General features: G+C 37.7%; 1 protein-coding gene across 1 annotated transcript in view; it reads right to left on the bottom strand.

The window, feature by feature from the left end:
* HMCN1 (hemicentin 1) overlaps positions 1-26,176 on the bottom strand; it is a 562,350-nt gene that overhangs the window by 304,119 nt on the left and 232,055 nt on the right. The window contains exons 7-11 of the mRNA XM_004706670.2: positions 25,854-25,974; positions 24,193-24,456; positions 22,664-22,808; positions 14,533-14,654; positions 10,701-10,976 (exon numbers count right to left, since the gene is read on the bottom strand). Coding sequence (XP_004706727.1) covers positions 10,701-10,976; positions 14,533-14,654; positions 22,664-22,808; positions 24,193-24,456; positions 25,854-25,974 — 928 coding nt within the window. The remainder of the gene's footprint in view (positions 1-10,700; positions 10,977-14,532; positions 14,655-22,663; positions 22,809-24,192; positions 24,457-25,853; positions 25,975-26,176) is intronic.

The following is a 26,176-nucleotide window of genomic DNA, read 5'->3' as shown; positions in this document are numbered from 1 at the left end:
ACTTAGCCCACATGGAAGCAGCACACCAACATGTGTGATCATGAAGGGCCAAAGGGACCAGGCTTTAAACACCAAAGCATTTCTTGAAGCAATGATTTAAGATCTGGCCTTCAACTTAAGCTGCCAGACAGATTGACTGGCTACCTCATTATCTCATTAGGGAAGTGCCAGTGACGCAATTGAAAGAACACATCTCTTGAGAGTGTAAACTGAGGTTCACACTTCCCCTCCTTCCAGTTACTCCCTGATTCCCATTTTGTCATGATTTTTGAGCTTTCCTTTTTATTACAGTCTACTGGACCCTGCTTTTGACCTTCTCTTCCTTCTGCATCCCTCCTAGACCCCACAAGATACCATCACTGCAACTACTTTCTTTGTAGTTACCTTGATTGATTGATTTTTTTGCTTTAAGAACATAACAGTGTGAATTCAGAATTGTGTACAATGGGTACAGACCCAATCTGTTCTTGTCTTTTACTGTAGGGGTTGAAGATTGCACAATGAGGACATGGGAGTGAGGCTTACCTGTTCTGTTGGGCCTTCCATGCTCAGCAATCCAGCATCTCTGCTTTCATCTCTACCAGGACTTCCCTGGTTTTTACCTGCACATACTGACTCATCTCCCCCTGGTTCTCTTAGGCCCCTTCTCACTTCTACTCAACACTCAGAGGCAGAATTTAAGGCTTGCTTTCCACCTTGAATAGTTCTTATCACAGTTTAAGTGAACATTTGTTCAGTATATTCATTGACTTTTTTGTCGGAGCCTGCCGACGAGTCGAACAGTCCTGAAAGGGGGAGTGAGGATTAAGGAAAAAAGAGAGACAGAAAGTATTGGGAGGCAAGAGTGAATACTGAAGCCCCGAGTTTATTCTATATCTTCCTTATATACATGCAGAAACAACCCGGGGTTACAATTAGTCTATCATCACAATATATCAGCAACTCTATATTCTGCCAAGTTAAGGATTCTTTGATAAGAATTAAACATTCTGTTTTCCCAGAACTTGCCTACGTCTCTGTTGTTTATCTTAGTCTCAGTGTCAAACCGCAGAAGCGATCAGCAGATACTGACACCTGGGTCAGGATATCTCAGCCGTTTCAAGGCTGAGTCTTAATGGCCCTCAATACTTTTTGAAGATAAAGAAATAAATAGAAAACTAGGAAAATGAAAAACTGTTACCACCGAGTTGATTCCCAAGCTGGGTGAATGCATGTTGGGTTTCCCAGGGCTTTTATATAGCTGACATTCGGTTTCTTTGGATGGGGATCCCCAGACTTTCTTCCCAAGGTGCCTTTGGAAGGACTGAAACCTCCAACCTTTCAATTGATGGCCAAGCACTTGAACCCATTTGCACCATCCAGGGATTCCATATAAATGTTAAGACACTTTAGTTTTAAGTGACAAGATTTATATCCCCCTTCATTCGATTGCCAGATCTTTTTTCCAGATCCTTGGAAGAAACATTGGGCAATCTACTTCTAGGGAAAATAAAATCAGCCATTGAGAACTTTATAAAGAACAAATCTACTTTAACACACATGAGTCACCATAAGTCAGAATAAAATAGACATTTGCTTTGCTAATATCTCTATAGCACCCACATGCCTTTGATAGACGGTCAAATAAAATGATGTGAACAATATTTATTTGCACACTTTATTGCATGGAATTGGATTCTGTTTATAGCAGAAGATTGTCCATTTCCATAAAGTCAATCAATTATATCAGGTAGGAAATCAAAAACTCAAAAACACGTTAAATTCGTACTCGTAGCAACCCTGCAGGACAGCGTAGCACTGCCCCTTAGGATTTCCAAGGTCCTAAGTCTGTACTGCAGTAGAACATGTCATCTTCCTCTTATTGAACAGCTAGTGGCTCAAACTGCTGTGCTTGTGTTAGCAGCTTAACACACAACAAGTGAATAACATATTCGCCAAGCGAATATTAACTTTTCTCCTCAAAAAGAATAAAGTCACCATGAAACAAAATTGAGAAGGCAAGTTTTTCTACAGCAAATATATTGTGCCAATATTGCTCTAGTGAATACCAAAAACCAAACTAAACCAAATTCACTGCAGTAGATTCAATGCAGACTCATAGAAACCCCCAGTAGGTTTCTGAGACTGTAACTGTTTACAGGAGCAGAAAGTGCAGGCTTTCTCCAGCGGAACTGCTGCTGGTGTCACTCTGCTGACCCTGGGGATCGCAGCCCACTTCATAACCACTACAATAAACGCCAAGGCTTCTAGATTCTGGTGGATATTCTATGCAAAATCTATCTGGAATTTTTCTTTAGATCTAAGGGCTTCCCACTTATTTGCCTTCACTGGCTCAGAAGGCAACATAGACAATATCATTTGTGTGGGTCAGCCTGGGATTTAATCTTCCAAGGAAGTGAATAAATTTAAGGTTTGACAGGAAGTAATGATGGGAGGTTTTTCATTTTGATGATATGGCTTCACTCTAGCCAAAGAAACTCCACAGAGATGGCACTAGCATTCAAACCCGTCGTAGAAGCTCCAAGTCAAGCCAAGGAAAGTCAATGCTTAACTGGTAATGTTTTGACGTATTAAAATGACTAGGAAAAGGGATCCACCTAAGGAAAATATTTTTTTATTACTAAAATATAGAAATGGTCTGTTATACATCAAAATAGATTCTTGTGTTAATTTTGTACAGGGAGACATTGGAGGAGGTTCTGAAGAAGTTTTCTCTGCTTTTCTTAATGGACTTACAAGAAAATTGAATTTAGTTATCATCTGAATTACTATTTATCTTTTTTTACGCTCCAGTTTCTTCAGAAAGGATTCAAGGCAGCGTTATTTCTAATACAGTTCTATAAGATTATAGATTTCTAAGTTTTCAAATATGACTTGTAGTATTGTCAAACATTCCTCCTTGACATTGTGGTTATAAATACCTCATCCACTCACTACCCACTGCCAGTTAGTTGACTCTGACTCACAGTGACCCTATACAAAGTGTCTGAGGCTGTAAATCTTTATAGGGGCAGGTTGCCTCATCTTTATTGCAAGAAGCAGTTGGTAGGTTTGAACCACCAACATTATCACCGTCCACCATACTGTCACCAGAGCTCCTCAACTGCTTCACAGTAATTTGCAAGTTACAATGAACTCCCTGTAATGAATATTTATTGGATGACAAAAAGAAAGATGACATGTAACAGTTCATTGGTATGTCATAACCCTCTCCAGTAAGCAGAACAGTCATTGCAATCCTGTCTCAAGAGCAATACAGCTGTCATCTCAACGCTCAGAGCCTTCCAAATAAGCAGCCAGAAAAACAAGATTCTGGCCCTCAGAAAGCAATTAGGAGAAAGCGTATTTCATATTAGCAAGGCTTCTCACAAGTAATATATTCCCTTATTGTTTTGTTAATTAAAGTAAGATCTTCTCTCAGCATAAGCGGTTGGGGGTGTGCTACCATGTTCTTGGGAGGTGAAGGCCATGTTTGACTGAAAATGAAAGAATGAGCCAAAGAATAAGCTTTTTATGTTACAAAAGAAAACAGCAGCTTAGAAAAGCCAGCTCATTAAAACCAGAAAATCCAAATTTGTTCCTTTCCATTTGATTCTGACTCAGAACAACTCATTAGTACTCAGAAATAAAAGTGATAACTTCCATAAATGAATTGAGAGACTAGATGCATTTTTATTTCTAGAGGTGAAGCAGGTTCAATAAAACATACTTGATACTATGAAGGAGCAAACGAAGTAGTGGTTTTTTTGTTTGTTTAATGAATGAGCTGTAATTTGAACTTGAAAATTGTTGTCAGAGAGACCTGGTGGTGCCATGGGTAAAGTGCTCAGCTGCTAACACAAAGGCTGCCTTTTGGAACCCACCAGCTGCTCTGAGAAAGTACGACAACTCGCGTCTGCACAGAATTGCACCTTAGCAAGCTTGTGGGGCAATTCTACTCTGTCTTTAGGGTCAAACTGAGTCAACCAAGTCAATAGTTGTGGATTTGTGTTTGTTTGTGTGTTTGCTGTTATTAGCTGTTGTCAAGTTGACCACTCACTCAGGGCAACCTATGCTCTCTGGTGCGGTGCCATTGTCATGAACCCTTGCCGACGGGACCAACTAGATTGCTACTCCTTTTTTTCCTAGTCTGTTTTAGTCCATAAACTCTACTAAAACTTAAAAAAAAGAAAAAGGAAAACAAACAAACCCAAGTCAAAATATATGAGGGGCTTTAGAAAAGTCCATGGAAAAATCCCATTGCCTTTTAATTCCATCTTCCCATGAACTTCTGAAGCCCCTCAGAAAATTAAACCTAGCAAAAGATGTCACCCTACGTATGATCTTATTTTATATCTACGATGTTTTTCTGGCTCTGCATAAGAACTAAACCATGTGGATTATAACAAGCTCTGAGGAGAAGGGGAATTCCAGGAGGCTTGTGACCACAAGGATCCGGTAGAAGGATCAATAGGCAACCGTTCAAGCAGAAAAAGGGAATATTGTCTGGTTTGAAAAAGAAAAGTCTGTGTCAGGGTGATATGTTCTTGCCATTCTTATTTAATCTGTATGCTGAGCAAATAATCAGAGAATCAGGACCCCTGAAAAAGAACGGGGCGTCAGCATTGGAGGAAGGTTTATTTACAACCTGTGACACACCGAGGGCACGATGTGGCTTGGAGAAAACCAAGAAGACTTGAAGCTTTTACTTGAAGACCGAGGACTTCAGCTTTCAGTATTGTAGCATCACGATAACTGAACGAATGGCGTGTTCACGGGGTTTACCTTGCTTGGGTCCATAACCAATGCTCATGGAAGCAGCGGTCACGAGATCTAACAATGAATTATATTGGATAAATCTGCTACACAAGACCATTTTGAGTGTTGAAAAGCAAGGAGGTTACTTTGAGGACTCAGATGTACCTGACGCAAGCCCTGGTATTTTCAACGGTCTCAGGTGAACATGGAAAGTTGAACACTGAATAAAGAAGTTCAAAGAATAATTAATGCATTTGAATTTGGGTCCTGGCAAAGAAAACGGAAAGTACCCTGGACCAGTGTTTGATCTAAAAGCTAATTTTTGGGTTGTTTTTAGTCCCATTGTTTTAATCCCATAATGCCTTTTTTGGAGAGGTATTATTTATAATTTTTTTGGATAATTCATTTTTCAATTTCTTTTAATAATTCATAATTACAAGATAAATAATAATGAAACTTTATAGAATATTTAGAAAACAAAGAAAACAATTATCCATAGTTCAATTCCTTGATAAAATTAATGTGAATATTTTCATGTATTTCCTTTTATAAAGTCTTAAATCCAATATATACTGTATAAAAATAATTTACACCTATTAAATAAATTGTGCCAAGTGGAGAAAACAAAGGTTTCTTATAGTTTGTTATGATGTTAGGTGCCAGCAGGTCAAGTGTGATTCATGGTGACAGCAGGGCACCGGCCTGTCCCTGGCCATGCTCACGGCCTTTGAGTGCATTGTTGCCGCCACTGTTTCCCTCCAGCTGGTTAAGAGCCTTTCACTTTCTCTCGGATCCCATACCAGACCAATAAGTTGCTTTTCTGCGGGTAAATTCCCTTATAATTTTAGTCTAACTGCTCCCCAAGAATCATATTCATATTTGTGTATGATTATATACTAAAGCTTGTGATCTTCTCCCGGCATAGGGTCGTAGCCTTCCATTGGTTTGTGTGCACTGCTGAGTTTGTGGTAAACCCCGCGTAAGGGCATCCCTTTCCTACTGAATCATGGTCCACAGTTTGAAACTCCCAGAGGTTCCCGGTAGAAAGACTGAGCTTCCTACTCTCCTAAAAGCGACAGTCTGGGAAACCCACAGGACACTGGCGTGCTATGAGTCAGAAATGACTGAATGGCTGGAAGTTAATCATCCTATTAACCCTGTAGTGGAGAATTCTTACAGTAAAATGAGCATAGCAACCCAACAGTATTTTCACATGCTCATTAGTGTGCTTGATTCGACTGCAGTTTGAGGTCAGTGCTTCTTCTCAAGACTACGTAGATCCACTTAACTGAGACTGATAAGAGTTATCACAGGACACTCACTGGTCCTTTATAATTTGTCCTCTTTAAGTTTGAATTATTCTTTTAAAATTGACATCAGCCGGTTAACTGACATCTCCAATAAATTGTTTTAAGGAGGGCATGGGTGTAGTATTTTTCTAAAATCTTGAATATTTGAAAATATCTGTTTGATGCCTATTCATAGGGAATAATTTGGTGGGGTCTTAAATTCCTGTTATCACAAATTTTTCTTTCAAAACTACACATATCCATTCCCACTATTATTCAATTAAGAGGTCACATTTGAAAACAACAGAGATGAGTGCCAGCTAATTTAAACAGAAAAGAAACTCATTGGAAACATAATTTTTGAACAACAAAAGGAGACCGGACGCTACACAAAAACTAAGGGAGGCTAAGGCAGGTCATGCTACAGGAAGAGTCTGTTAAGGTGATGGGGTTGGGCCACTGGGCAGTGGCTTCTGCTGAACTCTGAATTCCACGTGGCTACCAAAATTGGAATCTTTTAAATGTCTTTGGTCTTGGCAAGCAACAATGTCCCCTGGGGCACTGCAGGTCATGTGACTTTCTAGGACCTGGGAGAAAAGAATGATCAGATCTCATTTGTTTGTCGCTTCCCACTAACATAATGAAAAAATTCTCCTCGAATGAGAACATGTGTTCCAACCCCAAATGTCCAGAGTGTAGGCCATTGTCCTTGCCCTCATCATCCAATCTTCAGCACATCAGAGACCTGTGAAAACAGCCTGATTTTACGCCATAATTTACACGTTATTTGTTTAGTCTGTATAATTATGGTTTTCTTTTCTTTCAATCTAGTAACTTGAAATTTTAGTCTACTTTTTAAATTCATCTTTCTTGCTTTGCTTATAAAGGACAGATTTCCCTCGATGACGGTTTTCTACAATGCTATCTCTGACTATTTCTTATGTACAGTTGGTATTTTTTTTTAAACAGCTGTAAGACTTAAACTGATGTTCAAATTCCTGTCTTTCATTTCAACTTTTAATGGCTGATAATACACACCGGCAAGTTCTTTTCCTCCGCATTTTGAAATAACTTCTCAAATTTATATACAACATTCCTGATTTGTTTTTATATATTATAAACTCTACCTTTTGGCATCACTAATTCAGATGTACAATCTCAGATTGCATTTTTAACCATTTTTATTTTTCCCATCATTCTAACTGACATCCTTTCATCATCATCTGATCTTGCCTTATAAACTTACAATCCCTTTCAAAGAAAATATGTTCTTTTTAAAGGACTGCTTACATAAAACATGTTGTCTTTGTCTCTAAACTACATGCAAAGCACTATTCCTTGTAAGTAGCATAACTTTTTTTTATCCCTGAAATTTTTTAAGCCTCATGCGTTATTATTACTACATTATTTTAGTTACTTCTTTCAATATTCTTCTATTTGCCATCAAATAAAATGATATCTGTCCAGGTCCAAGGTCAAAGAACAAAGAACTTGGATGGCCCTTCTCCTCTAGATGAGCCTCCTTTCCAGCTCTGCCTCTGAAGTAAGCCATTGGTAGACAACTTCTGGCTGGATTCTCATGGATGAAACTCTTCTGGTTCAAATGGAATGTTCTTCTCAGTCACCATCTGTCTCAATTCCCCAAAGTTTCCTTTATCTCTATCTCTATCTATCTATCTATCTATCTATCTATCATCTATCTGTAAAATTATAAATGGGACATGTATTTCAGGTGGTCATTTTCAATCTAGGACCAAATTTCTGTCTACTTCTTGTCTTGCTGTTTTTCTAACCATGTCTTAGAAGTTTTCTATAAAGAGACAACATTACAGCCTCCTGAAAGTAAAATTTCTTGTTGGGGAAAACCATGAAACGGGGGAACAAAGATAGCTGCCTCAGTTTTCATATAATGAAAACAAAGATGGGCCACTGATTGAGATTGTCACCCACCGAATCTAAAATATGGACAAATATTATATGTAAATGTATATTTATAGTATATATAGACTTGTTGGGGGAGTGAAAAGGTTGATGTGGCTCAGCTGCTAACCAAAAGGTTGGAGGTTCAAGTTTATCCAGAGGTACCTTAGAAGAAAGTCCTGGTGAACTACTTTGGATAAACCAGACACTGAAAATCCTGTGGACACTACTACATTGTAATGACTCAATGGTAATTGATTTGATTTGGCTTAATATTATAAGTACAAACTAAAATATTTATATATAATATAAATAAAAATTCTACCCTGATTTTTTTCTACTTTTCTATTGTTGGTTTTCAGTATTCTTCAGATTTTGCCATTTTGAGGTCTTTATAGATAGTTTCATGGTTTGGTTAGGAGTGGTTGTAATAAACATATATATGCTATTTAAAAATATACAATTTTTGCATATGATGTTTTTTAAAACAGCTAAAATTTTATGAAACTTGAATTTTAATTCTTAAAAGTGTTCTAGTTCTAAATAGCTTCCAAAAGGACCGTGGAGACAGAGGAATATGAGGATATGAATTAAGCTATTGATTCTATAAAGAAGAAAATTATTTCTAACTGTCCATTAAAATCAAATAATTATTTAATCTTTGAAAAGTTCCTACAACTTTTTAATGCCTGCTTTCTAAAATATGTAACTGCATAAATAAAACAAATTTATAATCAAAGATTTCCTGTCAATCGTTTACATGCATATCATTAACTACATCAATATTCTCTTCCTTACTTAGAGCAATTTTCCTTTATCAAATAGCCACAGCTTTTCAATTGTGTATTCAACTGAAAATAATACATTCAGATGGCCACAATTAGCTTCATGCTCATTTTTTACTAATGAGGGACATAAATCTAGAATATATTTGTGTTACATATGTTAAAACATGCATATTTATCAAAGTTGTTCTTTTCAAGCTCAAGGCCAACTAGACGAGCCATGAAACAATGACTCCAAACAGATCTACACCCAACACTTGCAGAGATTAGCCAGTAATGGTATAGTGCCAGATGCTGGGCCTTTGTTTTTGTTTATGTTTAGGGTGTTACATAACTTCTTATCTCAGCATTTTTTCAAAAACATTGGATAATAATAATTCTATCCTACCAGCTAAAAATGAATCCAGAACTTCCCTTAAAAATAGACATATCTAGTTCTTAGGGTTCATCCTGTAAAATAGATTAAAATGCTCTTTAGAAACTGTTGTTCTTGGAATCACCCAGCTGCCTGTCCAAAGGGCTGCTTTACTGGACTTACGGTAGACCCAGGGAATCTGAACCTTGGGACATGTAGTTAAGAGCCTGCTTTTTTGTAAAAACAAGTTCTTTGGATAATTCCATATCCACAAAAGTTGGAGAATCACTAATGATCTAAAAAGAATACTGACATTTAAAAACTGAATCTGGGGAAGCAAAGAAGTTTCCTTGCTTTTTACTTTGCAACTCCATTCTAAGGAACTTCAAGTCAAGAACCAAGATCAAATTTCAGAAGTCCATTAGCATTGATTTGATCTGAAACAATTACTTGTTAAAAGAGTTCTAAAGATCTAGTAACCCAAGTTTCTACGGACATTAAACTCACTTTACCTAGGCAGTTGACCATGTGGAAATGTAGTGAGCCATTTACAAAAGCAATGTTTCCCAAGAGATTACATCTGGTCCACGAACAAAAGACCCATATTCAGATTGCAGACTATAGCTCTACAACCAGGGAGAGAACGAGCATCAGATGTCTGCCATTTTGTTAATTCTCACAGTACTTCCACTTTCCTGTCGTTAATAACATCTGATGATCCAGCCTTGAAACTTTGCAGTCATTTGCTTAGTGTTGTTAAAGAATCATCTGAGAGTGTTAGCTCAGGCATGTTATAAAGCTGTTTCCAATACCATAACCAAATAGCCAGACCTAATTCTGATGTAACCAGTATTGCACATCAGGGATTTAAAATGAAATATGCTGCTGAGACAGCAGCTAAACCTTTCAGTTTAACAGTGAAAAACAGCCGACAGTAATTTGCTTGTTACATCATGACTCCCAGCTGGACTGTAGACATTGAGAAGTCAAATATAATTCTAGTACAGTGAGGATTTAGAACAGTTTCTGATCTTCAGCTGATAGTCTTTAATAAGATGTGCATTCAATACCACCTTTTAACACGCATTTCAGCTGTTTGAACATTTAGTCTATTTAGACATAATTCAAGAATAGTTTGTGTGAGTGTGTGTGTCTAAAATGAATAAAGTTAAATTTGAGTAAAACTTTACCAAGACAAAAAGCATCTTATTTTTTATTTAAAAAGAGTAAATTAGTTGAATACATAATAATATAGTATTAAAATTTTTAAGGAACATTATGAGAAAATTATCAAAACAATTAGCATGGTTTTATCACATTTTCAAACTATCAGATCACCCCAAAGCAGTTTCTCCTTATATTCTCCTATACTGGAAGTCATCAAGTACTAGTAGGGCCCATTTTGGTTGTTTTAAACCCATTCCTTTTTAATAATGTCTCAGTTTTCAACTTAGTCAGTTGTAGACCACTGAGGAACACAAGCACTCTACCACTGGAACCTGCCAGTTTGGGTAGATACTGTCACTCTTCAGTGTCTGCAGCCTGGAAGGAGCAAAGATCTAAGGAGGAAGACAGAATGTCACTACTGTTCAGAAGTTAACACAAGTGCAGTACCTTGTACGACGAGAAACGCTGAAGCACTTGATGACCCTCCTTCACTGGACGCCATGCAGCGGTACTCTCCACCATCGCTGATTTTGACGTTTCTGAGCTCCAAGGAGAGGTTAGCCAAAACCTTGATTCTCATTGGGTCTATGAGTTTAATATCTCTATCATTTTTCTGCCAGGTTAGATTGTAATCCACTTCACTGATGACGAGACATGTCAAAACTGCTCTTTCTCCAGGAGTGATTGTGACATTATCAGGCTCTTGGATGACAGGAGGGGGCTCTGTGTGAAATCAAAAGTTTCAAATCTGAACATCCAAAAGCCATTTTGCTAGCTTATAGATATAGTCTAAAGTTTTCATGAGTATTTATTGATGATCCAATAGTAAATATTCACTACAACAGAAGTTATGGACAAAGGCACATGTGTATGACCTCAAGAAATTGCCGAGTTAAAAGTTGCATTCAAAATGGATTCAATTACATATGAAGCATGCTTCAGATCAAATCCATAAATCACACACACGGGGGAGTCAAAGAGACATGGCAAAGATCTCATTACACTGTTCATGATGGTGGAATGAGGCAAATTTGAACTGAATTTTGAAGGAAGTAGATTTTATAGCTTTTCAAAGACATTTAAATACATGTGGGTACATTCAGCGTTTTAGGAAAACAGTTCCGAAAGAACATTGGACGTGTCAAAGAGATGCTGGTGTTGAATCGATTCAAAAGTTAAATCTCATTCATCTGACACAGTACAACCGTGGAAGGTGAGATTGTTTCCCCAGCTGGGATGAATGCAGTCTGACTTAAGATGGCAGAGTGAAGAATAGGCTTAGTTCTTTAATAAAATCAGGCACACATAAACACATACCACAAAAGGTATTGCCATATTTCAGAAGTTGCCACAAGCCCATGGCTAAGTAGATATGGAACCACCATTTCTACTTAGAATCCCATATTGTTCTCATTAGTGGTGATGAAGCCCCAATGCTTTCAAACAATCTGATGTGAGAAACCGCAGTTGAGCAGAAAGAAACCATGGTGATCTGTGTTAGCAGCAAGTGCATGCGTCTGCTTTAGTTTAAATATTCAAGATTAAGCTTTAGCCCTCTACTATTTAAAACTGTGTATAAGTACAGAAGAATATCAGAAACCTAGTCAGGACTGGATGCAAATAACACTCAAACCATACTGGTCATCTCTGAATAATAGTAATGTGTATAATTTCTATATTTTTCTTTTTACTTAGCCCTGTTATCCAAACTCTTTCTAAGGAATATGTGTTATTTTAAACTATTTTTGAAAAAAACATTTGCTCGTGCTGCTATGTTTTTTAAATCTTACAAAAATAGCTGGTAGATGAAGTGGGAAATGCACATGGAAAAGCACCTGGCTAAGGCTCCCAGATAAAATACAAGGTCCTTCATTAAATCTGAATTTCAGGGAAACATCAAATAGTGCTTTATTATAAATAGGTCCAATACAAGATTTGGAATATACTTCTATGAAATCTAAATTGAACCTAGTCTCCTGTATGCTTTGGTTTACTGGCTGGGTTTTGTTTTGCTAAAAGTCCCTTCAAAGCTAGTTAGCCTCAAAGTGGCTGTGTGCACCTCACACTCTATAGAAAGTTTGTGAACACTACAAGGTATTGTGTATAATTAAAAATAATTTCTTCAACTATACTAATGCTTTTAGGAGACATGTAAAATATGTAACAGTTCTTCGAACAGAGGTGAAGATTAGAGGACCCGAGAAGGTTTAAGGATCAGCACACTGAGAGTCAGGAGACTTAGAATATACCACTCACTATTTCCTATCCAATCTGAAATGGGCCATACCTGATGCCAGTAATACTGAGAAATAGTTTCAGTGGAAATGGAGTGTGGGTGGAGAGGGTGGGTAGACTTCAGATCTCAGCCTAGGCTGATGCACAGTAATAAGCAGGTGCAGTTTGGAGGACGGTAGGTCAGGCCACGTCTAACCAGAGGAAATCTCCACCTTCTCAAGTCCAAAGGGATCTAGCTTACTACTTCTGCTGCTTCAGTCATTGTCACTATCATCCGTGCTTCCGCCTCCTTCTTTCAAAAGTGACAAGGTGGAAACAATTCCTAAAACACAGCTTAGGCACAGTACACTCCTTAGCCAAGTTCATAAATATCCTTAAGAGTTCACAAGTTCTTATTGGCACAGTTCAGTGAATTTTGCTAGACATCTGAATCAACTCACTCAAACCTCTTCCATGTTGTCCTTTCCATAATTAATATTGCTGGGAAAATACTCAAGTGCTCAAGTGTTTGTTTTCCCAGAAGCTCAAGAATGTTGACACGTTTCCAATGCTTTTTATAATTATTATAGATGAAAAATGAATAGTTTATGATGCATGTCAACTTGCTGAACTGCAAACGTTTCAGCAAACAAGCTTTATTTTTCTCAGAATAAGAATGTAAATAGTTTTACTGTCAGAGGATGCTTGCCTGGTTTCAAGCCTCCATTTTAAAGTTCAGTTTGGACTTGCTGATAACAAACATAGCAAATCCTTGTCTTATAAACAGCCTTTAAATTATAAAACTGTTTCTTAATCTGACTTTAGAAAATTCGTGTCCACTCAAAGCAAACAAAAGCATTGTTATGAATGAGGCAGTCACAGAAATAGGTTTAAGCCAAGAAACACTGCCACTAAATCCATTCTTATTCACAGCAACCCTGTAGAGGGGTTTCATTTCGAGGTTGTAAATTTTAATGGGAACAGAACAGCTCATCAGCTGGTGGGTTTAAACCACCAACCTTGTGATTAGTAGCAGTCCAACGTTTACTGGACTGTGCCCCAGGGCTCCTTTTCACATTGAGGTTAGCATGGGGCTATTAATACCCAGCATATTGTAACACTAGTCTGCACGGCATGTAAAAATAACTTAGCCCAGACAAGGTTTTCTATAACGGTCCATGCCAAGTAAGTGTTTAAATACTTCTGATTATATGAATATAAGGTCCTATAAAAAATAATTCTAGTAGATTAGAGGGAAAAATTTTGTTGTTTTTGTTCACTATAATATATTCTATTTCATAAAGATAATGAGAATTATCTTAGTCATAAGAAGCATACTATCTCCTTAAGTCATAAGAAGCATACTATCTAAATATAATTAGCATTCCTTCTGCCCTTCTTACTACTGGTTCTGTAGCCAATGAGACTCCAGGTACCAAGACGCTGATTGTTTTCATCATAGTCTTTAATGCAGATGCCAGGACCCATTGATCAATGTATCTTGTTCACTGTGCATATGGGAATGAAAAAGAGGTAGTTTCTATGGTCAAAAATATTTATTAATCCATTAAAATAATTACTAATAATCATGAATATAACGATTTTTGCTGTTGTTAGGGCCCATCAAGACCATTCCAATTCATATAAATTCCAGTTGGAGAATATTCTATGAATGCAAACTATGACGGACAATATAAGGATACACTGCCTGGGCCTGCTTCATCTTCACAGTCGCTGATATATTTGACCCACTGTTGATAAGTGCTTCTATGTGCCAGGCTCTCTTCTTCCTTTTTTATATTTCACCTAAGTTAATCTTCACAGTTTCTCTTGGATATAGATGGTGATCATCCAAATGTCAGAGAGAGGAAACCCAAGGCACCAAGGAGGTGAGTAAATGACTTAAGGCAAGTTGGTAGGTTGTAAAAGCAGGATTTGTTTTCAAATCCAGTAGGGAGGTAGATTATACTCGAATAATCAGAATAAACTTGCACAGAATGCAAATTGACTAATAAGTATCCCATCTCCATATTCAGGGAATCACACAGACATTAGTAACACTCACCTGATACGTCAAAAAAAGTCTCTGCCCTTCCAGTCCCCACACTGCTGATGGCAATGCACTCATAGGAGCCTTCATCAGACAAAGTGACCTTTCCAATATCCCAGTGCACACTGGCAGATTCTCTGGGGTAAGAAAAGAAAACATTTCAGTGACTATAAAAATAAACACAAGCTGAAACTAATGATTTCACTATTTGCTTGCAAGTACTTTTTAAAACACTGAGGGAAGGAAAATAAATGAAAATGGATAAACTTCTTTGACTTCAAATTCCACACACTTTTTATGGCATAATTAGGAAATTAAGTTTTTCTGCTCTGAACAGACCATTGATTGCTCGTATGGAAGTTCAGCCTAAAGCTAAAGAAAATTTAAACAAGTCCAAGAGATCCAAAATCTGACCTTGAATCTATCCCACATACATTTTAGGACCATCTCAAGAACAGATGTGGCTCAGTGAACACTAAGGACAGACGGCCCGAGTGAAGACATTAAGAACATCATGCATGAAGAAAACAAAAGGTCACTAAAAAAAACAGGACAGAAAAGATCAAAGTGGACATCAAAAGAGGCTCTGAAACTTGCTCTTAATCATAGAGTACCTACAGCAAATGGAAGAAATGATAGCTGAAACGATAGACAAAAAATAGCTGAATAGACCATTTCAAAGGCAGCTTGAGAAAACAAACCCAAATATTATAATGAAGTGTGCAAAGACCTAGAATTAAAAACCCCAAACAAAGAACACACTCAGCATACCCTAACCTGAAAGAACTCCAAAAAAAATTCAACCTTCAAACGCAAGATTGACAGATTCTATGGGGCAAATATGGAATGCTGTTCCAGGAAGCATCAAAGCTGATGAAAACTTCACAGGGCCATTGTCCCCAAAAGAACTAGTTGGTATTGTTCAATTTCAGGATATAGCCTATAAGCAAGACACAATGGTGCTGAAAGAACCTGAAGCTGCGGTGAAAGCATTAGCTTAAAGAAGGCTGCAGGAATGGATGAAAACCAATTGAAATGTTTCAACAAGCTCATAAAGCACCGGAATCACTCATTCATTCATCTATGCCACAAAACTTGGAAGGCAGTTACTGGGCCAAGAGATCCATATTTGTACCCATTTTGAAAAGGTGATCCAACAGAATGCCAAAATTATAAAGCAGTATCATTGTTATCATATGCCAGAAAACTTATACTGAAGATCATCCAACAACATTGTAGCAATGTATTGATTGACAGGGAGCTGCCAGAGGCTCATGCTTGAGGAGGATGGGAATTCCAGACCCTTCACTGTGCTTATGCAGAACTTGTATGTGAAACGAGGCAGTTGTGCAAACAGAACAAGGGGATGCTGTATGGTTTAAAATCAGAAAATGTGCTCGACAGGGCTGTATTCCTTCACCATATTTGATACTCGTTCAATCTGTATCCTGAGCAAATAATCAGCGAAGCTGGCTTATGTTAAGAATGTGGCATCAGCATTGAAGGAATGCTTATTAACAACATACGCAGATGACATAACCGTGTTTGCTGAAAGTGAGGACTTGAAGCACATGCTGACGAAGATCAAGGATTGCAACCTTTGTTACGGATTACAACTCAGTGTAAAGAAGACCAAAATCCTCACAACTGGACCAATAAGTAACATCATGATAAATGGAAAAAGATATAAGTTCTCAAAGATTTTGCCTTGCCTGGATCTATAATCAATGCTCAGGCAAGCAGTATTCAAGAGATTAAAAGACAAATTGCATTAGGGAAATCTGCTTCAGAAGCCCTATATAGAATATTGAAAAGATGCCTGACCTAAGCCACAGCAGTTTCCATTGCCTCATGTGCACGTGAAAATTGAACAGTGAACAACGAGGTGAATAACAGTGAACACGATTCAAAAGCGTATTCTGGGAAAGAATACTGAACGCCCCAGGGACTGCTGAAAGGAAAAGCCAATCTGTCTTTGAAGGAGTATGACCAGTGTTTTTCAGAGGCAAGGATGGAGAGACTTGTCTTACATACTTTGGACATATAGTCACAAGACCAGTTCATGGAAGAGAACATCAAGTAGAGGGGCAGCAAAAAAGAAGGTGGTCCTCAGGGAGATGGATTGACACTTTCACTACCACAAGGGGCTCAAACATAGGAACAGTTGTAAACGATGGCGCAGGACCTGGCAGTGTTTCATTTGGTGATGCATAGACACTTTGATGGCACTTAACTAAAACAACAACTTTGAGCAAATGACACACCTCCCTCCCTCCCATTGAGTCGATTTCAATTCATGGCAATGCTATAGGACAGAAGAGAAAAGGCCTGGTGGGTTTCTGAGACTGTAACTCTTTACAGGAGTATACAGCCTCAGCTTTCTCCTTAGGAGCAGCTGGTGGTTTTGAACTGCTTACCTTGCAGTTAGCACCAACTTGTGATCCACTATGCCAGCAGGGCTCCAAAAAGAAACCAGAGACCATATAAATAATGGAAATGGGACATTTCTTTCAGGATTCATTTTCTGCTGTGCACAATGTGAGTGAGGCGACAGAGGAACACTCATTGCAGCCTCTCTCCTCCCCTATCATTTCCAAATTTGGGTCATGTTGAGTGCGGTTCTTAATCAAAGGAAATAAACCAGGCAACTCATAATTTTGAAGGGAGAAAATAAAACTTTATATGTGAAAAAAATAAACTCCCTTAGCTTTATTTATAAATATAAATTCCAATGGGACTATATACACAACTGATATATATATATATATATATATATATATATATATACACATACAATGGAGAAAGAAAACAAGTATCAGTTTATTATCAAGGTCAAAATTTTAGGAAAATATTTTTAGAGATTTATTATATTATCCATTCCTTCACTGAGTATGTCATTATTCTTTGTCCTCTAACACTGAAACAGTATCATTTCTCATTTCCCAGCAATGGACGTTTCTCATCTCCTAAGTGATACGTATTTAATCCTTGTTTTAAACATTCCAATAATCTACAAATGCAGACATCATCCTGTTTAGTAATATGATTGAAATATCATAAATGTTATCATTTTTTCTTGTAATTATCTTTAGCTGTCATGCTCTTGTTAAACACTCATAGTACAGATTAGGCACGAAGCCCCAATACTGTCAAGAGATCTTCAGCTGTATTCTAAATGTGGCATAGTTCGTAAAGCCTCAAAATGATCATTCCAGCTGATTTTGCATCCAAATGCACATCATTCATCAAATGACCATGAAGATCCTAACAATGCACTTAATTTGGATTCAGCACTGAGCAAGGATTTGTAAGAGGAAGTTAAAACATAGGTTTTTGTGATCATAACTTCAAGAACTACGCCAGCTAGGTCACAACCCCAGATATTTTAGCAGCTAAGTATATTCACTGGCATACTGAATTATGGAAGTTAATGCTGTTTCTTAATTAACTGTGCATATTATATGCACCAATAATGTTTATGATTATTTTCAAAGGAAAGTGAAAGTTGTATGACTCTATAGTATCTTGAATGCAGAGGAACAGAGTGCTGAGGACAAGTTAGCCCCCCTGGGGGCACGGTGGGTCATGAGTTGGACTGCTAAGTGCAAGGTCAGTACTTTGGGGGGAAAATGAGGCTTTCTATTCCCATGGAAAGTTACAGTCTCAGAAACCTAAAGAGGAAGCTCTACCTTGAGGATCTCTGTGAGTCAGCATGAACTCAAGGGCAGTGAAAAGGACAAGCTTACACAGGTCATTGTCTAGGTCTTGCTATGTTCCAAGAAAGCAGAAATCTGGAATGCACTGGTGTGGTCCTCTGCGGTGCCTGCTTCAGAACTGAGCATGTTAGGATGCATCAACAACTTGGATTCATGGAAATTTTGGAACAGAATGTGAAGATTTATAGTACAATGTTGCTCATTTTTAAAATAAGGAAATTGAAATTAAAAAGGACAAGCAATTTTTTTCAAGGGCACATAACTAGTTTACTCATTGAAGAATGTACTTTGTGGTTGTAATTGTTCCACTCATATTGATTAAATATCAAATGAAAATGATTTCATTTATTCTTGTAATCTTCATTGAATACTATAGGGACACAGTAAAAGTGTTTTAAAGGACAGCCCTTGGAAACAGAGAAAAAATATACAAGAATAAAGAAGAAATAGGCCCTTTTGCTAATGCCAAGCAATCCTTTCTTACCTCCCATCTTGACTTAAGTGGAAGACATAGGCAAAGATTAGGTCACATGTCCTAAGCTCTTTAGATAGGGTGGATATATATGAATAAATAAGGCTTAGAGTGTCAATCCATCATCACCCATGACTAATTTTGTCTCCAGCACCTCATGAGAATCTCAAATGCCTATGTATATGAGCAAAGTGTGTCACAGATCTGGGTCACGGATTCAGAAAAATGAGAAAAGGAATCTTTCTACCTAACCTCCCAGGGAGTGTGTGGAATTAATGCATTCATTTTTATAAATACTCCCAAGTGCTTTTGAAGAAGCAAAATCGTGTTTGAGTAGAAAGTAGAATTATTTACTTTAATCAGTTGACTATATAGCTTTGTAATTTGATACACTGGTGGTTATTAACTTCAAGCTAAGTAAATCACCAAAATGCACTATATAAAAATAGTAGTATAGTTCAATCTTATAGAATTGAAAAACTGATAAAGCTCCAACAAACATTGCTGCCATAAGAATTTGTTTAAAATGACTTCACATAAAGAGGTGGCAAAAACTGAGATGAATAAATGTCTTCTGAAAGTTAATTATAATAAGATTAATTCTCAAGGTAAAAGTTTTACCAAAAGAAAAAAACACATGAAGTTTTCCCCAAAAATGTATTTTGCTTTATATTAAGTTAAAAATAACACTTTTCAGAAATTATTTTCTTCCCAGTTTTCAAATGGTACTCAATAGCTCTCATTTAAAAAAAAATAGATTCTGTACTTAGATTTAACTTAACAAATTGCCCATTTTCCCCGGGAAAACCAGTGCCTTCTAACCCTCCCTTGTTGATCTTTACATGCCGTCGTTTTACGTGCTTTTGGCCCATCTCTCGCTCAGGCCCAGCATACCGCATTTCCAAAGCTTCATCCTGACTCCTCGCCTTTTGGTCCAGTGGGCTTCCTAGACACTGGCCTCCTTTCTGCTTTCTTTCCCATGTCCTAGTCCACTTTTGCCTTAAGGCGCTACACTTGCTGTGCCTACTGTCTAATCAGTGGTCTTTCCTGAGTTATCTCCATGACTGGCTTTCTCACCTTCTGGTCTTTGTTCAAATACCTCTTTTCCTAAATTTTACAATTGTAACTTCATCAAAGCACATTCTCCCAACTGCCAGCATTCTCCATTTAGGTTTGTCCCCAAGTCTTGGCAGCCTTGGCAAGCCCCAAGTCCTGGGTGCTATGAACAGTACCCAGTTGCCAACAAAAGGTTGGCGATATGAGTCCACCCAGAGGCTCCTTGGAAGAAATATCTGTAATCCAGTTTCAGAAAATAGGGCCTCTGAAAACCCTGTGAAGCGTGATTCTACTCAGAAGCACGGGGCTCATCAAGAGTCAGAATAACTCACTGGAAACTAGTTTTAGATTTTTATCATTTTAAATCATATTCAGAGGTAGATTTCCCTTGAAATCAATAAAGATTAAGCGTTAGTACCCTTCCAAGATTGACCTAACTTTTTATAATTTTCTATTATATTTATATCCTAAAGTATATAAAATTCAGATTATATAAAACTGGAGTCCATCCTTGACCATATTCTAGAATTTATTACATTATCATATTATATCTCTGATACATTGTATATCTCTGTCAATCATTACATAAGTTCTAAAAAGGCATAGATCTATGTCTAATTTGACCACTAGTGGCTCCAAGACTAGTGGCTCTGAGGGTTAGGAGCTAGACTGCTAACCACAAGGTTGGTGGTTCAAACCCACCAGCTGCTCCACAGAAGAAAGATGGGGCCATTGGCTCCCATATAAACTTACTCTGGTTTCAGAAACCCAATATAGAATCACTGTGATTTATATTCAACTCAATGGCAGTAGATTTGAATCTAGGTTTTTCTATGCCAAGACAGGAATGCTATGGACAGTGTTTAAGTACTCATTGCTAAATGAAACATCAGTGATTTGAATCTACCATGTTCTCTGCATGGCCCCATCAACTGGTCACATAATCTGACCCCTGGAAACCCCAAGAAGACAGTCTACTTTTTCCTATAGGGTTCCTATGAGTCTGACAGCAATGAGTTTGATTTGCCTGTTATTTTAACATATCAAGACTATGGAATACATAAACAAGACTGGCTAGACCAGAGGAGGTACACTGGTACAGATAGGAACTGAAAATACAGGGAATCCAGGAAGGATGAGCCCTATAGGACCAGTGGTGTGAGTGGCAAAACAGGAAGGGTAAAGGGAGAATGGGTAGGGAAGAGGGAACCGATTACATGGAACTGTGTGTGACCTCCTCCCTGGGGGACAGACAACCGAAAAGTGGATGAAGGGAGACGTCGGACAGGGCAAGATATGACAAAATACCCATTTATAAACTATCAAGGGCTCATGTGGGAGGGGAGAGCGGGGAGGGAGGGGAAAAAATGAGGACCTAATGTCGGGGGTTTAAGTGGAGAGAAAATGTTTTGAGAAACGATGTACAAATGCGCTTTACACAATTGATGTGTGTATGGATTGGGATAACAGTTGTATGAGCCCCTAATAAAATGTTTAAAAAAAAAAAAAAAAAAGAACCCTCCACAACATAAATCAAACTATCTATTTGTATATAAAAATCTATTAGATGTTTATATAAACTGTTTTATTAGGACACAATTCATGCAGCATACAATTCAATAGTCCAGTCATATCAAGAAGTATTGTACAATCACTACCACAATCAGTTTTAGAACTTTTCTTCCTTCTTGTATTCCTTGTTATTAGGTCCCCATGACCCCCAACCACCATTGCTGTTTCCCCATATTTAGATTTTTAAAAATTATTTCCATTCTATTTTTTTCTAACCATTTTATTAGGGGCTAATTCAGACATCATACTGTTCCATAGTTCAATCATATCAAACAGTGTTTGATATGGCTACCACAAACCATTTCAAAACATTTTCTAACTTCTTGTATTCCTTGATATGGGCCCCCACCATTAGCGCCACCCCCCCGACCCCCACCCCCCACCTTCCCTTCCATACCTTGCAGGCACCCTTAGTTTAGTTATTGTCTCTAAAGAGTCATCCATCCTGTGTTTCATATACCAAAAATCACAGGGAAATACATAACAGAGAGTCAAGAAGTCTACCAACAATGACAAAATACAACAGAAGTAATCCTCAATATGGGGGGAAAAAACCCTGCACACAGAAAATACTAAAAACCAGATCAAGAACAAAGCGTATCAAAAAGGAGATCAGATGACAAGGCTTTAACGATTCAAGTCAGCTTTATCATTATAAACTACCATAGTCACCTCTCCAGTCCTCTGTCTGATCACCAGGTTAATCCCATCTGTCAGTTACGGTTAGTGCAGAAGGACCAAAGGCTTATTCCCAGGGGAGATCCTGCCGTTAGACTTGGGGCTTCTATGGTCACCCATTGCCACTGCACACTAGAATCTCACAATTTAAGTATTGATACTATTCCCTCCTTCAGATTTTAATTATATAATTTACAACCTTTATATCATGGATATTGGTGTGCTTCTTCCATGTGGGTTAATCTGTCATCTCACATAGATGGCTGTTTTAAGCCTTTAAGACACTCGGTACTAGTGTTTCTGAGAACTGGGCACCATCTAATTTCTTCAATACACTTTTCTATAGCACTCATATAGTCCATGTTTCTTTCATGGGGGCAACTGTCAAGTAGGGCCACACTGCAAGAACTAATTGTTCGTAGAGTGGAGTTAGGATCAAGTGAGAAGCCAAAATCCATTCCTGAATTTATGTTTTCTATCTGCCTCTGGTTCACCTTAGGGTAACTTTGCTATTTTATTGCAGAGACCCTTATCGATTACCTCCCTGGAGTGTATCATTTATTTAGCCCATGGTGATCATTTTAAAACACTATTGAGAAAGGATGGTTGATTTGAATGGTATAAAGGATTACTAAAAGAAACATTTACACACTTTAAATACTGGTCTACTCCAAGTGCAACTCCGTTTCTGAGGAAGCTCAAAGTAAAAGGCAGAAGACTCTCGACGGTGCAAGGGATTTGGCCCGGCTGCAGGTAGTATCCTGGCGTTCTCCTGGGCATTGTTACTTTGGGAGCATCTAGGAAAGATAGCCAAAGGTGACAAAACTGCTGCATATCCCTTCTTAATCTGTTCACAAGTCGTACAATTAAATTATGTCATGAAAGCCTCTATTCCAATTAACCCACATCCCTAAAATATCACATTTAAAAACAGTATTGGTTTAAATTCGTTCATTTCTGGGTATCTTCATGGAAATTCATTGGACACAGTATTGATGGAACCTAAGACTCCATTGATTTTAAGACACATTCTTTTCTGTTCACTATGAAGGGCGGGGAAGGGTGAGAATCTGTCAAATACGTTACAATACATTATCAAATATGAGACTTATTTTACTGAAAATAAAGTGTAAAACTATCTGAGGGTCAAATACATACACTAATTGTTTTCCCTAAAGGAACACAATAAAAATTTTTTTTAAAATCGAATACATTTTCGTATCATTCACCTTGGTATTAAGCCAACTAACTTGGAGTATCATATATTAGAAAACAGTGAGTTTGGCTCACTTTCCCCATTCTATAACTAATAAATAACATCCAGAGAATATCCCAAATCATACCCTGTGCATAAAACCATAAGTTCTTATCTCTCCATCCAATAGACTATTTTAGAAAACAATCCCCTGCACTGAAAGCTTCAATCAGAATTCAGCCACCAGTTGTGAGTAACATCTCAAATATAGCTCATGCCACCCACTAACACCTGGCCGGTGATGTATCTCTATTGAGTTACAATTATAGAAGTGGATTGGTATGTACTAATTGATTAACCAGGAACCCTGGGCACAGTTGTTCGATGTTTGGTTGTTGATCGAAAGACCTGAAGTTAGAACCACCCGTTGCTCCCTGGGAAGTAAAATTTGACTGTTTCTGGAAAGATCACATCCTTGGAAATTCTATGGGGCCAGTACAACGGTCTGCAGAATCACTATGCACTGGGATCGACTCAAGAGCAGCATGTTTGGCTTCATAGAATTAACTAACCAACAAAATTAATAAAGCTGGAATCATCACCCCTCATTTACAAAGAATAGTGTTCATGAAGGAAAAGGTGATACAATTTTCAATAGATAAACATTAAATCAAATTAGACAGTTTAATCAAATATATGTGGAGGAAAGCCCCCAGAATTCCCCAATTAAATTTCTTACAGTGATTGAAATAATCATAATCCCTCAAATGTGTGATCAGTAAGACTTAGTAGGAAACATCGGATGGGCTATTTTATGGTTAAAAATAATTGTATTGCCTAAAGATAAAAGCCCGTTGTTTTGGTAATGTAGTAGTAGGGTGAAGATATTATTTAATTTTTAGAGTTATTTTTAAGATCGCTCTGTTCTAATAACCCTTAAAGCCATGAATACATTGTTGTTATTATTCATGAAACTGGTGTCTCACCTGGGACAATACTAGAGAAGGAAACACTTGACACCCTCTGGAAGAGGTAATCATCCTTATCATAGCCAGTGACTTTAAGGAAAAAAGCTTCATTTGGTGGAATGAATTCAGAAACATTCCATAGGCCGTACGGTTTCTGATCTGGGTGATAGTTCACAGGTATGGTCTTCAGAGGTTTGCCTGCGATGCTTAGAAGCTGCAGACGATCTACTCTGGCTGGAATGGATATTCCAGAAGTGTTGAGCAGCACGTAGGTAGGTATTCCTACAAAAACAAAACAAAGACGCAAGAACATTGCATCATTTACAAACAACGTGAAACTGAGGTTATATATCAAATGCTTATTTCTGTTATAGGTACAGATAGTGAGTTCCCTAAGGATGAGTACTCAAACTGACTCAGCAATCGTGAACTTGCAAAATCTTTTCTACAGGAAAGAGAGTTTATGCATGACCACTGAAGCAGGGAATCTTGAGTAATCATTCTTATAGTACTTAAATAAGTTTACACGTTAAAAAACCAGAACTGTGAATATTGTGTTATATAATGCTTGATTTCATGGGTGTTTTTAAAGATTCACTATTATATACTTTTCTAGAAGTTGTATCAATAAAAATAAAATAATCATAAAAAATGTAAGACCTGAGTTTCTTTTATGGTAATAAAATGCTGATTCATCTTGCATAAATAAAATAAGTCTTTAAACTCAGCAAAATTTTCCTCTTTGAAGCGATCTGGTACATAGTATCCTTAATTTTTCCAACTATGTTGACCCACTGTCTACATTCTCACCGAGATAATAAAGTGTAGCTAGAATAAGAAAATATATCACGAAGTCAGTCGTTCTCAAATTTTAGTAAATAGGGAAATCAACAGGAGGCGTTCATTACAATGCAGATTTAAGGTCCTACATTCTGCAATTCTGAGTCAGGATTTCTCAGGTGGGGCCTAGGATTCTTTATTTTTAGATTTTTAACATCCTGATGTGGCAGGTACATAATCTGGTATCAATTTGCGAAGGGTTGGAGTCTAGCTTGTCAATCGGTCGCAGCTTGATGACCTCGTTGGGAGGCGCCACATAGATAAATAGCTCACTGGAGGCCAGACACACTGACTCACTGCTTTGTCTTCCTGCTGACAAGCCACATGGAGCTACAGTGATGCAGCCAGAGTCCTGGGATTGAAGGAGCCACGTGGAGACACACGCCAGCTCTGAGATGCTAACACCACCACTGGATCCACAAGACTTTCTACCCACTAACATGTGATCTTCCTGCACTCAGCATTGTTGCATGGCTGCGTGAGTCTGAGGAATTTATGGACTAGTATTGACATATAGGGTAATATCAGACTTGTGGACTCCATCTGGACTGGGCCAGGATGGTTTCTTAATGTACAATTACTCTTAGATATAAAGTTGTCTCTTACACATATGAGTGTCTCTAGATATATTTCTCTAAACTACCTGGGCTAACATACCTGAGAGTATCTGAGATCACTGGTCTCAAGACTACATTTTGAGTAACATTGACTAAGTAAAGAGAGCCATCATTTTCAAAGAGAAGATGCTGTTTTCCAATTTTAATGAATATATAAAATTATAAAATCACAGTCTTGCCTTAGATATTGATATGGCAATTTTAAAATGTGAATATACAAACCTTGTACTGGTCTGCTGACAGTTTTTTTGAAATCCAATGTGGGTTTTCGGGAGAAGCCAGCTCGGAAATCAATAGTACTGAGGCCAGTGATGCGGACAGAGTGCCTTCCACTGCTGGAGGTCTGGAAAATATTCATTGACAACCACGGTCATCCTCTACACAGACTGCTGAAAACTGAAGTGTGGAAAACTGAGAAATGGTTTATTTGGGTTTTATTTTCTCTCTTAATTTTTTTTCTTTTTAAAAAAAATCATTTTATTAGGGGCTCATACAACTCTTATCACAATCCATACACACATCAATTGTGTAAAGCGCATTTGTAC

The sequence above is a fragment of the Echinops telfairi genome, unplaced genomic scaffold (assembly GCF_000313985.2).
Source record: "Echinops telfairi isolate 266 unplaced genomic scaffold, ASM31398v2 ScPeMD7_7424;HRSCAF=8462, whole genome shotgun sequence".
Taxonomy (NCBI): domain Eukaryota; kingdom Metazoa; phylum Chordata; class Mammalia; order Afrosoricida; family Tenrecidae; genus Echinops; species Echinops telfairi.
Note: the sequence above shows the minus strand (reverse complement) of the source record. Positions and strands in the feature narration are given on the sequence as shown.